At 58.9% G+C, this 15,706-nt stretch overlaps 1 protein-coding gene across 6 annotated transcripts in view; it reads left to right on the forward strand.

Annotated features, from left to right (window-relative positions):
* The first annotated feature begins 1,557 nt into the window (after positions 1-1,557).
* The window catches only part of ADCYAP1R1 (ADCYAP receptor type I), a 44,802-nt gene continuing 30,653 nt past the window's right edge, over positions 1,558-15,706 (forward strand). For 4 of the 6 annotated variants that reach the window (XM_070424527.1, XM_070424524.1, XM_070424528.1 and 1 more), the window contains exons 1-3: positions 1,558-1,796; positions 9,993-10,124; positions 11,532-11,637. In XM_070424527.1, coding sequence (XP_070280628.1) covers positions 10,074-10,124; positions 11,532-11,637 — 157 coding nt within the window. In that variant the 5' untranslated portion in view covers positions 1,558-1,796; positions 9,993-10,073. Of the gene's footprint in view, positions 1,797-2,069; positions 2,180-9,992; positions 10,125-11,531; positions 11,638-15,706 lie in introns of all 6 variants that reach the window. The other 2 variants (XM_070424526.1, XM_070424525.1) reach the window with 2 other exon arrangements.

Consider the following 15,706-nt stretch of genomic DNA (forward strand, 5'->3'; position numbering starts at 1 on the left):
TGATCTTCACAATGCCAGGGCTGTCCAAAGGAAGGAAGCAGGCTCCCAGGGGTTAGGGCAACAAGCCAGGTCCAGAGGCAAGTCCTAGCCTAGCTGCTTGACTGACTAGCACAGCACCAGGCCCTCTTCTTCCCAGAGGGGTTCACTTTTTCTGATGCAGAAGCCTGATGTTCTCCTTGACCAGGGAGCGTTCCTGGACGGAAAGGCATGTGAGTCCTGGTGACCAGCAGTGGGGTGTACCAGGGGCCAGTGCTCACTATGCAGTGAAAAGAAACCATCGGCCCACTGTGTGGACCCGGGGAACTCCCCAAATCTTTCTGGAGCCACAGGTACTTCCTGTAGTTTCCATTATGGGCTCCTGCTCTATCTTCCGGTCCTCTTCTCCTCAGTTGGATGGGGGTCCTCGAGGGAGAACCCTAGTCTCGCATCGCTCTGCTTCCCTCAGGCTTCCTCAGCAAGGTGGCCAGAGCAAGACTCGGGCCCACAGGGAGGGTGGATAATAGCTGATGTAAATGGGGAAGGCCAGAGCCTGGTTGCAGAAGATGAATGTGTGTGTGTGTGTGTGTGTGTGTGTGTGTGTGTGTGTCTGTCTCTGTAGGGAGTTCTTGGCATGCTGACATGTGGGGCAGTGACCAGAGCAGGGATGGACGGTTGGGGTGGGCAGAGGGTGAATACGTGGCCCCGGAGTGGGTTCTCAAGAGTTGGCTCCACCACCGATTCTGGCTGCATGATCTGTTTAGTTCTCCTTATTAAGCCTCAGTTTACCCATCTGTACCAGGAGGAGGTTCAGGAGGATCACAATAACAGCAGCAATAGTCACGTGTTCTTCAGCGGAGAAGTAAGATCAGGGAAAACCTATGGGGTATGTCAAGGCACATGAAGAAGCTGAGGCTCAAAGCCATCCAGCTACGGAGCTTATGGAGCCAGCCAGGAGTCCGACTCCCGATTAAGCTGCGTGAGGCCCCCCTGTGCGCCCCTACCACTTCCCTGAACATAGAGGCATTCCCCAGGAGATCACATTTGACGACATCCAGGCAGGCTCCCCAAAGCCAGCTGACCTTTTCAGGCCGCGGCTGCGGGGACACCTACCCAGGAGAGTCAGGACTTGCCGGGTAAGGAAGGCTTCACGGAGGAGGAGGAGCAGACACGGAATCGTGAGGCTGTGGGAGGGAGACAGAACAGGGCTTTCACGCTCTGGATACCTTGGGGAGGATAAAAAGGAGGGCGGTGAGCCCTGGGGAAGGCACCACTCGAAGCCCGGCGACCAAGGGGGAGTGGTCCCCCGCATCCTGTCCTCCCGGGTCGCCGTGCAGCTCTCAGCTCTCGCTGGTGTCTGCCTGGGCGGGGTCCCGCTCCCCAGGCACCACCGCTCCGGCCTAAGCCCTCCCCCGGGCGCCCATTGGCCTGCACCCCAGCCCAGCCTGCGGAGCGCGTGGGGTGGGGGTGGGGGTGGGGGAGGTGGTGGTCTGTCGCCTCCCTCCAGCCCGCAGCTTGGCGGAGGCGGCGCCTCTACCGGAGAGCAGACCGGGCTGAGCGGCGCGCGGCGGGAGAGGGACGGCGTGGGCCACGGCGTTCGGGCGGTGACAGCGGCGGCTGTAGGCGAGTGCGGTCCCCACGCACACGCCGCCGGGCAGGGACCCACGGCCCCGGGCGGCCGGCCGAGGCGCGATCGGCGCGCACTCCTCGGCGCACAAGCTCCCCATCCCCGGAGTCTGCCCGGGCCGACCCGCAGCAGCCGACCCGCAGCAGCCCACATCCCCGCATCCCCGCATCCCCGCAGGCCCCGCCGGGAGCAGGTAAGGCCCGCCCCGCTGCCCCTGTGCCTCCACACCCTGTCCCCCTCCCAGACCCCAGAATCCTCGCCCCTGGGGACTGCGGACCCCCTCCTCCAGAGCGGGCCAGGGCAGCGCGGGGCCAGCCTCCGAATCTAAAATGAAGCCCCCTCCCGTCGCTGCTGCCTTCCTGCGGGACAGTCTGACACCCCCACCTCTTGGGGCGACGGGTCCCTACAGCCCTTAGCGGCTGGGGTCGACCTAGCTACCTCTCGCCCCTTCCCCTTCCGGTGCCAGAAGAGAGGACCTCGGGTTGGGAACGCACTGCGGCCAGAGAGACCTATAAGGACCATAAGCACCTGCCTCTCTACTCCCAAGGCACAAGGACGCGCTGCTGAATTGGGAAGGTGACGCCGAGGGTCCCCAGGGGGCTGGATGCCGCAGGTCTCAGGAGGTTTGAGGGCTGAGCAAGCGATGTGCTCGGTAGGAGGTGGGATAGGGGCCAGAATAGAATCCCCGCTTGGGGACACATTTGGGATTGTTGTCTCTCGGTTTCCCGCAGCGTGGAGGGGCTGGGTCAGGATGGTTTTGGTGGTCCCACCGGAAACGCCATCGGGGCCTGTGGGAGAAGGGCACCTGCCTGCCAGGCTGAAGTGGGCCTGACCGAGACCCCTGCCTGCTGCCTTAAAGGCACAGGTCCTGCGGCAGGGGTGGGAGGAGGGGGCCTCATCTTGTGAGTTGGGGCATCAGAAGGGGCCAGGGCTCCGATGGATGGAGCTAGATGCTCAGAAGGGAGCCCAGCAGAAGCTGATTCTATTTCACATGGAGCTGGGGAGTGGAGCCTGGCCCCTGGAAGGAGCTCAGGCCTCCTTTGGAAGGTGCTGGAGGGGGGTACGAGGTCGAGGGGAGACTCCCCACTAATGCTTCAGGCCATGTGCATGCTTTTCATGCAAGTGCGTCAGTTCCCCTTTCTCCACCTCCCCCAGCCTCACAGTGTCCCACCAAGCCCCCCTCTAAATAAACCCACGCACGCAAAAACAAAAAACCAGGCACGCATTTGGCTTTTCCTGTGAGCAGCCCTGTGTGGTGGGGGGCTGGTGAAGGGGGCTTGGGAGGGATGGGGCCACACACATCTGTGGCGAGCTACCTGCCTTGAGGCTGCCGTTGGCCCAGGCGGAGAAGGATCCTGAAGGCCAGGCTAGAGGCATTTGAGTGGCTGTGGGCTTCAGAAGGGGATGAAACACTGTTTGAGCCTGGGGGGTGGGGTGGGGGTAGCAGCAGCACCCAGATTCTCCCAGGAGGCCCCAATCTGAGTTGGGTGCTGGGTGCAGGTGGGTTGTGTTGGTAGAGCTCACACGTACAGATGAATCGGGCTCCTGATCCCCACTGACCTTGGAGAGGGCAGGCAGAGGTGCCAGTCTGGACACAAGCTGCAATTTGAACGTCTAAATTAGAGACAGGCCCTGTGCCAGATCTGCCAACCAATCCATCAACAAGTGTGTGTGGGGTGACCAGGGAGGCGGCCCATCCCTTCCTCCCCCGCCATGGGCAATTCACCCGCGGTTCTGCGTCTGGGACAAGACCCGGGAGTCTGCCCCCCTGTTCACAATGAGGGGACATGGCTGTGGGGAGTCTCTGGAAGGACGCTTTTCTGCATTCTCAGGGCTAATCAGGCTAAAGACTGGCAGGGGGTTGACATTGGAGAAGCTTCAGAACCCATTTTCTCTCCTGCGGCCACCCTCTCGGCCAGGCCCCTACGTTGGGATGCTCTCTCAATTTGTGTTGAATAAGCAGACACCCAAAATGGATATTTACAGTCAGCATATGGAACCAAGGGGCTAGGAAAGACAGGCACTAAGGTGGCTTTCTTTCTGGGGACGTGGCCTCAGGTCTACAGGTCATTGACCAAGGGCTGGCAGTGGCTAAGGGGAGGACAGACACCTGGTGCTGTCTGTCAGAGGGCAGAGCCAAGGCTCAGCGCAGTACCAGGAAGGCCACCCGGCATGACGCCTACACCTGCGTGACAATGGGTTTCTCATCCGGGAGGCGTGTGAACCGAAGTCCGGTGCCCCAGACAGGGCTGCCTCGGGGATTTTCTGCTCTGGGAGGGTAGAGGCCCTGGAAGCCTCGGCCACCTCTGAACAGAGGAATCCGAGTCCGGAGTCTTAACGGCTGGGCCTAGTGGTCCAGCTGCCAGGCAACACGCAGGCAGCAAATCAACTGCGATGTGTTTGTACTGAGCCCTGGATGCCGTCACAGGCACATGCCGTCACAGGCACATGGTGACAGCCACCCCCACAGTGACACACAAAGAGGGGGTGACACACAGCCGGGGAAGCATAAAGGCTTCCCGTGACACCGGCCAGAGAGCTGGGACAGAACATGTGACAGCAGAAAGACAAATGGACATTGGGGAACACACCCTCAGATCTAGATGTACCTGGGACCCCGACGTTTGCCCAGGGAAGGCTACAAGAATCCTCCTAATGCAAGCCCAGGTGCACGGGAACTGAATGCAGGAAGTGCGTGTGGCATGAGACGAGGACAAGGGCTGGTGAGCTCTCTGCAAAGGGCCGGATTGTCTGTATTTTAGGCTTCACTGGCCACATACTGTCTCAGCCACTCAGTTCTGCGGTTGCAGCGTATAAACAAATGGGCATCGCTGTGTTTCATGCGCTTATTTATGGACTGAGATTTTGAATTTCATAGTTTTCATGTGTCGTGAGATGGGAGTCTTTTCATTTTTTTCCCTGACCATTTAAAACTGTAAGCATCATTCTTGGCTCACTGGCCGTCCAAAACTGGGTGACGGGCTGGATCTGACCCGCCGGAGGGGCTGCCAAGACCTGGGCTGGAAGGGAGAGGTGATGTAAGAGGTTGAAGAACAGAGGGGCAGAGTGCTAAGGGCTGGAGCTGCCCTAGGGGGCCTGGGATGCCACCCTCCACTCAGCCTGGAGCTCAGAGGGCCCCTCTGTTTCGTGGGTCAGTGCCCGGAGAGGATCCCCACCTGGCCTGAGTGCCCCAACCCAGACAGGCCTCCGCTATGTCCATGTGATGAACCTCCCACACTGAGGACCCCTGGAGACCACATTCAGGACTGAAAACAAATCAGCATCACATCACTGGGGTTCACCGGAGCCTCCTTTCCCATTCACCCTGTGCCCAGGCTTGTGCCCGCCTCCACCAGGAGGGCGACCACAGGGAAACCTGTGTGCCCCCCTGGAAGGGGAGGGTGAGGTGCTGCTCTCCTACTATGGGGGCACCCAGGAGGCTAAAGAATGCCTGGAAAGACACACTGGAAAGATATTAGAGCTTCTCCCGAGGGACCTGGACCAGCCGCTGGAGAGCAGGGAGTGTCCCGTCCCAGGAGCTGAGCCCTCTGCAGCTGCGGTGCTGTAGAAAGAGTGCTACAGGGGGTGGGGCAGTGAGGGTGGCTGGAGGGTCTCTGAGGAAAGTGGGGAGCCCGGTGAGTTACCGCTGGCCCGGTGTGCTGACTGATGACGCTGTTTTCGCGTGTGTCTGGCAAAGTGGCTCATCCGAGGACTCGGCTGCTCTTGTCAGTTCCCCATCCAGGTCTGTGGCTGTGCTGATGGGGCCTGAGGAGGGCAGGCCTTCCCAAATCTGGATGGGGGAGCGGACTCCCTTCCAGCCCAGATATCTGTCACATGCCCGTTCCTGCCAGGCCGGGGCCACGCTCTGCACTGGGTGACTTTGGGGAGTGTCGCCCCCTCTCTAGTCTGTTTCCCCACAGGTAACTCAGAACCACTGGGAGGTGGCTTTTAAAGTCCATTTGAGGTCTGAAATGCTGTGCTTATAGTTGCAGCTTCCTAAGGAGAGAAGTATGGGCCGGGGACAGCAGAAGGCCTGACCAGTCCCCAAGGGCGAGAGAAGGGTCACTCATGGGCTATCAGTGGGTTTTGAGCTGATCTCTCAGCAGTAGCAGAGGCTGGCAGGAGCATAGGGATGGAGTGCACAACCTTTGGAGCCAGGTGGCTTGGGTTCACTTCCCAGCTCTACCACGTATTTGCTGTGTGACCTTAGGGAAGTTGCATAGCCTCTCTGTGCCTCAGTGGCCCCAGCTATCGCGTGAGTGAGGATAATGCTAGTAACTACTTCACAGGTTTGAGTAGGTGAAATGAGTTAATGCGTATTTATTGCTTGGAAGCGTGCCTGACACATACTGAATGTTTAATAAATGTTAGTCATTAGTAAAGAAAGGTGCAGCTGGCCAGCTATTTCCATTTTGAATGTTACACAGGGCTGTGGGGATAGAGGTGTCAGCAAGATAGTGCAAAAACCTGAACACAAGTGGTAAGAGAATAATAGTTAACATATGTGTAGTCCTTACTGGGAGCCAGGCTAATACTGTATAAATTTGTTGGTGTCTCACAGCAATATCTATGAGGTAGATATTACTATTATTCCCATTTTACAGATAATCAAATTGAAGCGCAGAAGAGCTAAGTGTCTTGTCCTTAAGTCCACCACAGTAAATGTCAGGAGATAGGGTTTCTTGTCCTCAGATCAGGTGCTAAATTGCTCCAGCAGAGCCTGGACCCAAGAGCGAGCCTGGGAAGATCGGTGACCAGGTCATCCTGACCACTTGTGTGGCTGGGCCAAACGGCCCAGGTCCACCCTGAAGGAGGGGGTCGCTGGCAGTTGGGGAGAGTCAGAGGAGGGAGGCAGCCAGGACGAGGAGGGACAGCTGCTGGCAGACCCAGGGTTGCATCTACAGGGCAGAAGAGCCATTCGCATGGCCCAGGGGAGTACCAGGTTTGGGGCAGGTGGTCTAATATTGTAAACTCTGAGAGCTGTCCAGCAAGGGTGCTGGGGGAAAAGTGGGGAGCCCGGTAGTGGGGGGGGGGCAGAGGAGGTCGCCGTCTTAGAGAGGCTGCAGGAGGTGACCCTTGAGGTCCCCAGTGGAGGTGGGGGAGTGGGAAAGCCAGGGCTTGGGAGCCTCTGGGGTCTTTTGCTGGTGTGTCCGCATCCAGTTGGGCAGGGGTGGATGTAGTGGGGGAGGGTGAATACGTGAGGACAGCAGTGGGCTAAGGGAATAAGTCATGAATGTTGGCATCACAAGGAAAAAATTGTGTAACTAGGTGATGGATGTTTACCAGACTTATGTGGCCATCACTTGCAATATATAGCTATTGAATCATTATGTTGGATGCCTGAAGCTAATATAATGTTCCATATCAATTACATCTCAATAAAAGAAAGAGAGAGAGGACAATAGTGGGAATCGGGAACCTGGCCAGGCCTAGTTCCACAGGCGGCTCCTGTTGAGCGGATCCCACCCGTCCACGCTATGTCCCTGGGCTTGGACAGCCCGGTGACAAAGCAGGGCACTGGGGGATAGTGGGTCTCCAGCGTGTGTTCAGTCCACTGCAGTGGTGGCCGCAGAGCTGCTCTGCCGGGAGCGGGGTGAGCACCTGCCTGTCCGCCTCCCCGCGTGAACATACGTGTGTGCACACGCACAGGCCTGGAGTGCGTATGTCTGCGTGTGTCCCTTCTGCATCAGAATCCAGACAGATCTCGTTGGCTCTACCTAGCTGAGTGCCTTTGCGCAATGAGTGTGTGTAAGTGCGTTATGATATGTGTCACGAGGCTGATAAACATACCGGTGTGATTGCATCTGCACACATCTTTGTTCTCGGTTGGGTGAGCGTGCTTCTGCGTTGCTGGGAAGGAGTGTGTGTGTGTGTGTGTGTGTGGTGGTCTGTCAGCCCCTGAAGGCATCTCCTCCTCTCCTCCTTTGTGTATTCCACACAGGGCTGTTTGTATTTTGTATTGATGCTTTCAAGTGGGTGCCCTGGGGATAAATGTCTTTATGATTTTCTCTGTGGACCTATGTCTGTGTGTCTGTGTGTGTGTGTGTGTGTGAGAGAGAGAGAGAGAGGGAGAGAGAGAGAGAGAGAGAGAGGGAATCGGCCATCGGCCAGTCTTCAATAGACTAACCCCTTGCTTGCTGGCTGCCACCTGCTTGCCTGTAGAACAACCAGAGCCAAGGAAGCCACTGTCCTTTCGGGGCTAGCAGTCTTGGTGCTGATGGAGGTTAAACAAGTTCGTGGTTCTGCTCTATGTGAGAGAGAGAGTCACCTGGAGAGCTTTGATCAGCCCCGAGGCCCGTCCCGGCCCTAGAGCGCCCCGCTCAGTTGGGCAGGGGTATTTTAAACACACCTCAGTGGTTGCGGGGGGCGGGGGTGGGGCAGCCCAGGTTGAACGCAGGGCTAATAGGTTAGAGTGCATTTTGGGACCAGAGTTGGCCCTGGCTGCTGGCCTCCGGGTCAGAGGGGCTGGCAGAGGTACTGGAGGCCTTGTCTTGGGTGGAGGCCTCCCTGACTGCACATCACCATCCTTTGGCCTACGTGCCTGAGAGTCAGCTCCACATCTCAGAGTCCTCTGCCTGTGGTTTTCCTCGGAGCCCTCTGCTGGTGGGGAGAGCCGGCCTCCTGCATCTGCTGAGGGTCGGCAGGCATTCCCATGGTCCCGCCAGGCATGTTGGACAGGGCCTGGAGCTCCCCAGGGATAGTGGAGGTGACCCAGCCTCCGGGGACTGCTCGTGCCAGGTCATCCAGAGGCAGCCTGTGACAGCAGGGATGGGAGAGTCCTGTACACAGCTGGCACCCAGAGGTGCTGGCCAGGGACTGCCCAGCCCGGGTAGCTTTTCCTGAACCACAGGGCAGAGGCTGGGCCAGCATCCCCATGGCCACTGGGCTTCTCAGAGCAACTCTTGGGTACAGAGGCCGCCTTCAGCATCTCTGAGTGGGCCCTAAGCAGGCAGAGCAGCAGGGGGCTAAGACGGGCCCCTTTCATGGAGCCTGCCTGTGGCTCTTTTTCTTTCACTGCTTTGGGTGCTTGTTTGTCCCCCAGTTTAGCTTGGAGGGGCTGAGGGCAGCTTGGAGGGGCAGAGAGAGAGGGAGGGAGGCATGGATGGGCAGAGAGCCTGGGCACAACGGCCCTAGGGTAACGGCAGCTCTGCCCGCTGGTGGGTGTGTGCAAGGCTAGTGGTCCGAATGTAGTGCCCATGGGCCTCCCGAACCAGGCACCTGTGGGCTAGGGGTGACCCTGACACGGGTCTCCTCAATCACTCTGTAATTGAATAGTAATAAACATACGTTTAAATGACTGAGTCGTATTGCATTGTATGGCTGTGCCGGGCCTGTGAACAGTGCCTGCGGGATGGGATGGAGGCCTTGTGGCCCATGCTTTGTGTGGATGCTGTTGTCAATGGTGCTGCGGTGAGTAACCTCACCGTGCCAATTTCTGTTCAAGTGCAAAGGTTTCTCCAGGAGAGACTTCCAGGTGCGGGGCTCCTGGGTGGATGGGACTATGTGCTAACGATCAGTTTTCAAGGCGACCAGACTCATCCCCTGAGACTGTGTGGGCCTCCCCAGCCTCTTCACTGGACTCCCCACACACTGTCGGCCTCAGTCCTGGAGGACCCGGCGCCCCTGCAGTGCGGAGGCCCAGCTCCCTCGGCAGCCGCTTTGTTGTGTGTGTCGGAGGTGAGGGCTCTGGCCTGGAGGCCCAGCTGGCGGAGGCCGGTGCAGGAGGCTGTGGGGCTAGGGGACCAGCTCGGCAGCTGGAACCAAGCGACCTTCCGTGAGTGAGCAGGTTAGAGGTGTGCTCCTGTCTCACGTAGCAGCCTGGAGCTGGGGTGGTCCCACTCCACGAGCTCCCTCAGGCATCCCGGTTCCCCCCGGAGTGTTGCCCCCACCGCTCAGGGGTCATCCTGGCTGCCCTGTCAGAGCGGGTGGGTCCGGCATTGGGAAGAGCGTAGGAGCAGGAGGACAGCGTGTGATGCTGTAAGGACATGTGGACATGTCACTGCCGCCCCTTCCATAGGTGGGAACTTTCACATGCCCTCACCTGAGCAAGAGGGACAGGCGGGCACACGCGTGACAGCTAAAGCTGTTGTGGAGGGAGATGGGGGAGGCAGCCGCCTGCCGCAGAGGAGAAGGCCACCCACACCACCCCAGTGGTCCCCTGGGGGCCTGCCCGGTGTGCTCCCACCGTGTCCTCTGTGCCTAGCAGATGTGGGTGCTCAGCAGGTGGTTGTGGGACAGAGAATGAAGAACAGCAGGGACGAAGGCATGAGGGCTTCCCTGTGGAGGCTGAGAGCCTTGTCGCGGGAAGGGGAGGCATGGGGGTGGGGGGGGGGGGGGAAGAGCAGGCTATCCCGCAGGACTCATGCCTTTCCTCTCTCTCGAACCCTAGGCACCTTGGGGCTGACCAGCGGCTGCTCTGAGTGGGAGGTGAGCGGTGCTGGCCTGAGCCTCCTTGTGGCTGAGAAGCGCCATGGCCAGCATCGTATGGGCCTCCCTGGCTGCTCTCCTGCTGCTGCCTCTGGTAAGGCCCCAGGTCCATACCCTGTCCCCCCTCCCCCCACCAGCTGGAGCCCCCAGCTCACCCGAGCGCCCACCCCAGAGAACCCTGTCTTTGGCCTGCCCTCAGCTGGTATCTCTGCTGGCACCCCCACTGGACCATCCAGCACTTTTGTGAATTAGAAAGGGTGTCCCATCCTCAAGGCCTTCAACTGACTTGGCCAGAAATCCTTACACAGTTTAGGAATGTAACGCGATACTGACGTGGGCAGTCTCAGCGCTGTGCATCCTGCGCACTGCAGGGCCCCGGCCAGGCTGCAGGAGGCTCTCTGATCCCAGGCCCCTGCTCACCAGTCTGCCAGGTCAGAGCTCAGGTGCCTGCTCTCTGCTCATGTCTCTCCCAGAGCGAGGGCGGTGGGGAGGGTTCCAGGCCCTGGTCCCTGCCCCAAGCTGGGACTTCACACCAGCAGTGGCTCTAGCTCTCTCCGAGATCTGGATCAGAGCCCTGCCTCTGCCCTGCCTCAGACAGCCTGTTCCCCACCCTGGAAGCCGTCTGCACCTCTGTGAACAGTCGGGGCTAGACTGAGCATGGGAGTCCTGGATGTGCCTGCCTCCATGCTCCCGACATCCCCCTACAGAACCGCTCCTGCCCCCAAATTTTGAGTTAGTGGCGACAGCAATGCCAGGGCTTTGAAGTTACTTGCTCCTGCGCTTGAATCCAGCATCTGCCACTAACCAGCTGTGGGACCTTGGGCAGGAGTTTTCTTAACTTCTCTGAGCCTCAGTTTCCTCTTCTGTAAAATGGGGCAAGAGTAAATGGGAGTGGTTCATAGGCCCACTGAATGCTGCCACTGCTCCCCACCTGCACCTCCTTCCCCAGCCCCCAGAGGAGAGAGACAATGAGCGATCAGCCCCTCCTCTCCCCCAGCCCCTGCTGGCTCCCCTAAAGTGTAGCAGTAGCCTTGTGGCTTCTGGGGCTACACTGTCTGGGGCCGAATCCTGGCTGTATAGTCTACTACGCTGTGTGGCTTTGAGCAAGTTACTTAACATCTCTGGGCTTAAGTTTCACATGTGTAAAATGAAAAATGGCAAAAATACTACCTACCTTGTAGTCCTCTGGATATATATGTATACACATATAGTATATGGCAGAATAGAGTATGAAGGTCATAAAGTGCTATATCTGTGTTTGCTGCTGCTTTTATAAGACTTGGAAACTGAGGCCCAGGGTCAGGGTGGGATCTACCCAAGGCCACACTTTGAGTTGGTAAAGAAGAACCTCATGGTGTCTGTGACAGAGTGGATGTCAGGGTCCCTGCTGGCCCTGAAGTTTCTGTCATTATCCCCATCCTGCTTCTGCCCCTCCCCCCCGGCCCCAGGGCTTATAGTGAGCCTTGCTGCTCCCTCCCACCATCCCTTCTGTTCCCTGTAGATGGCCGCCATGCACTCCGACTGCATGTTCAAGCAGGAGCAGGTCCTGTGCCTGGAGAAGATCCGGAAGGCCAACGAGCTGATGGGCTTGAACGCCTCCTCCCATGGTGAGTAGGCTGGCGGGGAGGACATGGTATCCCAGCACGTCCATAGCCATTAAAACTGGTGCCCCAGCCTGCGGCCACCTTGGGAAGAAAGGTGAAGGGGACGGGTCCCCGGGTCTTTCAGAGAGCCCTGTAGGGCAGTGAAGTCCTGGATGTGCTCTGGGCAGCGACACTGGGTTGCCCTTGTTGGGGACAGCCTGCCCTGGATGCCTCCCTGTGGGAGTGTTCTGAGTGGCTGGGTGTGGCTACCTTAGATCCCAGGGGGCTGGGCTAGAGCTGGGTCTGGCTGTCAGAGAGCTCGTTAGCAGACGGCCTGGGCCTGGCAGCAGCAGGGACACAGCTGCTGGAGGTGCCCGAACTGGAGAGCAGGTGGGCAACCCAAAGCAGGGTCCCTTTCCACTTCCTCTGCTCACTCCACCAGAAGCCAGAGACGAGGGAGCAGCGGTAACCCACCTCCGCCTGTCTGGGCAGTACTCCTCCCGGGGCGGGGTGCTGCCTCCTCTGCGGGAGCGGCCACGCACTGAGGACAGTTAGCAGCCGTTGTTTCCCCATCAGATGCCAGGCTCCCCTGATCCCAGTGACAACCCGGAATGCCTCGTAGCATTTCCAGATGTTCCAGGCAGTGGCGTGGCCCTGCCTGAGAACCAGGGGTCCTGTGTGGCCCCCTCCTCCTAACTCCCTCGCTGTGCAGAGAGGACGCTGAGGCCCACAGGGAAAGGGCACCCTGGACTTCCTGACCCCCAGCGACCAGGGAGAGGGTCTGTGTGGGAAGCCAGGGACTTGGGGGTGGGTGCATCCCTGGAGTCTTGGCCAGCCTCACTTACACCTCCGTCGCTGGAGGGTGGGGCTCTCTGCCCAGATGAGAAGGATCCACCTCTCCCTCTGGATCCTCTTTGCTTATAGGGAGCTCTTCTGAGCACCATCTGCTTAAATACTCGATTAATCTGCAGCCCAGTTATGTGTAACGGTCCCTCTAGGCCAAGCTCCCTGGCCAGACAGTGAACATTAACTGCTAATAGAGCTGCTCCGGCCATGCTGGACTCGCTTGCCCTCCAGCCGAGCTCTGGCTCAGCCCTAACTGAGGCTGGAAGTGGATTCTAGGCCTCACCAGCCAGGGAAACTGAGGCAGGGGCCCCAAACAGGTGCCCAGTTGTAGGAGACCAAACTGGTATCTGGCCCAAGGCTCTGGTCTGGGAGCTGGGAAATGGGACCATGAGGTGGGCCTGGAGCCCAGGTGTCCTGCCTCCTAGCCCAGGGCCTCTGTTCCTGCATCACAGGTGTCAGGGGCATGTGGGGTGGGGCATAAGAAGCATCCAGGAGGAAAGGGTAGAGGTGGGAGGCGGGGCTATTGCACAGATGTTTGTGGAGCCCCAGCTGGGGGAGGACAAGCAGGCTAGCCCACAGGGGCGACGTGAGCGTGAGACAGAGGTGAGGATGGACACCCTCCCAGGAGCGGGCAGGCCAGTGCTGGGAGAGGCTGCACCCCAGGTATGCTCAGGAGAGGAAGAGAGGAATTCTGGGAGGGTTTATGGACAAGATTTATACTAGGTCCGTGGTTCTCAAACCTGGCTGCACATCAGAATCATCAGGATCTTTTAGAAGAATGTGCTCACACTATAATCCAAACCAGAACCACAGTCCCTCACAGTCACCATGACTTTAAAGGCTCCGAGGTGATGCTGGCGAGAAGCTGGTCTGAGAACCCCCGAGTTAGGCCCTAGGGACCAGTAGGCCCTTGACGTGAGAGCTGAGGGCGAGTGAGTGGGGAGAACATCCTCGGTGGGGGCACCACAGCGGCAAGAGCTCTGTGCCTCAGAAGCTCCACTACTAACACAAGCAGGTGGGACAATAGCCAATACTTACATAGGTTTTCCATGTGCCAGGCACTGTACTAGTGCTTTTTCTCCGACTGCAGCAACCTGGAGGGTAGGCTCTACGATTACCCCTGTCTTATAGATGAGGACACGGAGGCACCTGCACCTCTTAAATCCTTGTCCCTCCCAGGACCTCCACCCCCCAGAGAACACCAGGTGGTAATGTGCATTGTGACCTCCAGAGGGAAGCTGAGGGACAGGGTCACGCTGGGGGCGGCATGGAAGCTGAGCAGGCAGGTGAAGGAGGAGGATGCGTCAGCAAGGTGGTGGAGGGCGAAAGCAAGCCCTCTCTGCCCGGCGCTTCTGTCTGCATCAGCCTCGGCATGTTCTCAAGATGTTTATTGGGACTGTTATTGAAGAGTTGTGTTTAGTGCTTTTGTCCCTCATTCCAAACCTCTGAATGCTAAGTGGGACTCAAGACAACACGGAGTCCAGCTCCGTCACGTGACACTCAGAGAGGCTGAGGCCAGAGGTGGCAGTCCCTGGCCAAGTTACACCGAGGGCCCGAGCCAGCTCGGGACAGGCCCCAGGTCTGTGGCCCCTGCCAGGGGTGCCCTTTGTGCTGCAGTGCCCTATGCCAGAGAGAAGGAAAAAGGGCCCCTGGGCGTGGGAACCTGACTCTCCACTCCTGAGGGTCCCAGACCCATGCAGGTCACAGGCCCTGCCTGCTGGGTGGGCCTGTTTGCTCTCTGCTCCGCCCAGGCAGCCTGGCTGTCCCGTGTGAGTCCAGCCAGAGCCTCCCCTTTGCAGGGTTGCAGGCTTCTGTCAGCCTGGAGGCCTGGCCTGCCTTTAAGCAGGGCCGGTCAGGTGTGGTCCTCGGGGGTCCCCAGACCCTGGAGGAGATGGAAGAGGGACGCCTGCAGTGGCCCTGGAAGGGGCAGAGGAAGGAGACTTGTACAGAAGATGAAAGCCTGCTCCTTGCTCTTCTGACCGGCCTCTGAGGCCAGTCCAGGGTGCACAGTGCCTGGTCCCAGCCACACCCCCCCCCGCCCCCCCCCCCCACCCCCACCAGAAGAGGAGAGGCCTGGAGGAGGGAACCACTGCAGGGCTGGGCCCAGGCTCCCATCCTGGGAGCAGAATCAGCCTCTTGCCTGCACTTCCCAGCTGCTGTGAGACTAAACAGGCGCCCAGCATGGGGGAGGAATGGGGTCTGCAGGGACCCCTCGCTCCCCAAATCTGACTTGAGCCTGCGTCAGAATCTTCTGGAACACTTGTTAAAACACAGATGGCTAGGCCTAGCACCAGAGTTTCTGACTCAGTGGGTCTGGAGGGGCCTGGGCATCTGCATTTCTGGCGAGTTCCCAGTGGAGTTCCTGGTCTGGGGGTCCACACTTTGAAAGCCAGTGAGCTCGAGGGGAAAAATAACTTTCAGTAAATGGAAATCATGCTTTCCCCTCGAACTGTATGCTAAAATGGGGGCTTAGTATACGCATGCATCCTCGGCGGCTTCTCAAAGGGACGACTGTGCCTTGTCTGAGTCCCTGCGGTGCCTCTGCTCTCACGGCTTTGAACACACTGTGGAACTGGACAGGATCGTCACCATGACAACCCGAGATGAGCGCCTCATTCTGTTCCAATTGAGGCTAATGGCTCCCGCGTCCTCTCTGTTCAGCCTGCCCGAGTGGTCTTTCCTCCCGCTGTTGTCACGAGGCGCTTCCGCTCCTTGCTGCTTTGTGTGGGTGGCTTAGTGGGAGCAGCCCGGGAGATGGGGCCTCTCCCACCACGCAGGCATCTCCCCCTGCCCCCCCCCCCCCCTTCCCGCCTGAATTCCTCTGACCAAGTTCCATAGAGGCTTGAGGGGGAGGGAGAGAGGCAGAGCCAGGAGGGCACAGGCAGCCAGTGTAGAGTTGGGCTACAGCAGGAGAGGAATAGGGAGGTGGGGTGACCCCGTGGAGAGTCCTCCAGGGCCCAGAGCCGTTCCAATTCCCGACCTGCTCTGCAGGGCCGAGGAGAGGAGGGAACGTTCTCAGCCTCTCAGCAGTGGCTGATGCACTGGACCATCGCCGCCTGGAAGCACGCGTTCCTGGCTGCTGTCACTAACCTCTCCTGGTTTCCTCCTGCCTCTGGCCTCCCCTCCTCAGTCTTCTCTGCCAGCTGCTCTTCTGCTGTTGGCATGCCTTCTTTTGTTGGGACCAGGCGCTCTTCTCTCTTCTTCTCTTCAAATCTAGGCCTTCTCATGAGACAGATCAGCCAGGTCC

Source organism: Myotis yumanensis, unplaced genomic scaffold (genome assembly GCF_028538775.1).
Source record: "Myotis yumanensis isolate MYYU_CA2020_CCGP unplaced genomic scaffold, mMyoYum1.0.hap1 SCAF_9, whole genome shotgun sequence".
NCBI lineage: Eukaryota > Metazoa > Chordata > Mammalia > Chiroptera > Vespertilionidae > Myotis > Myotis yumanensis.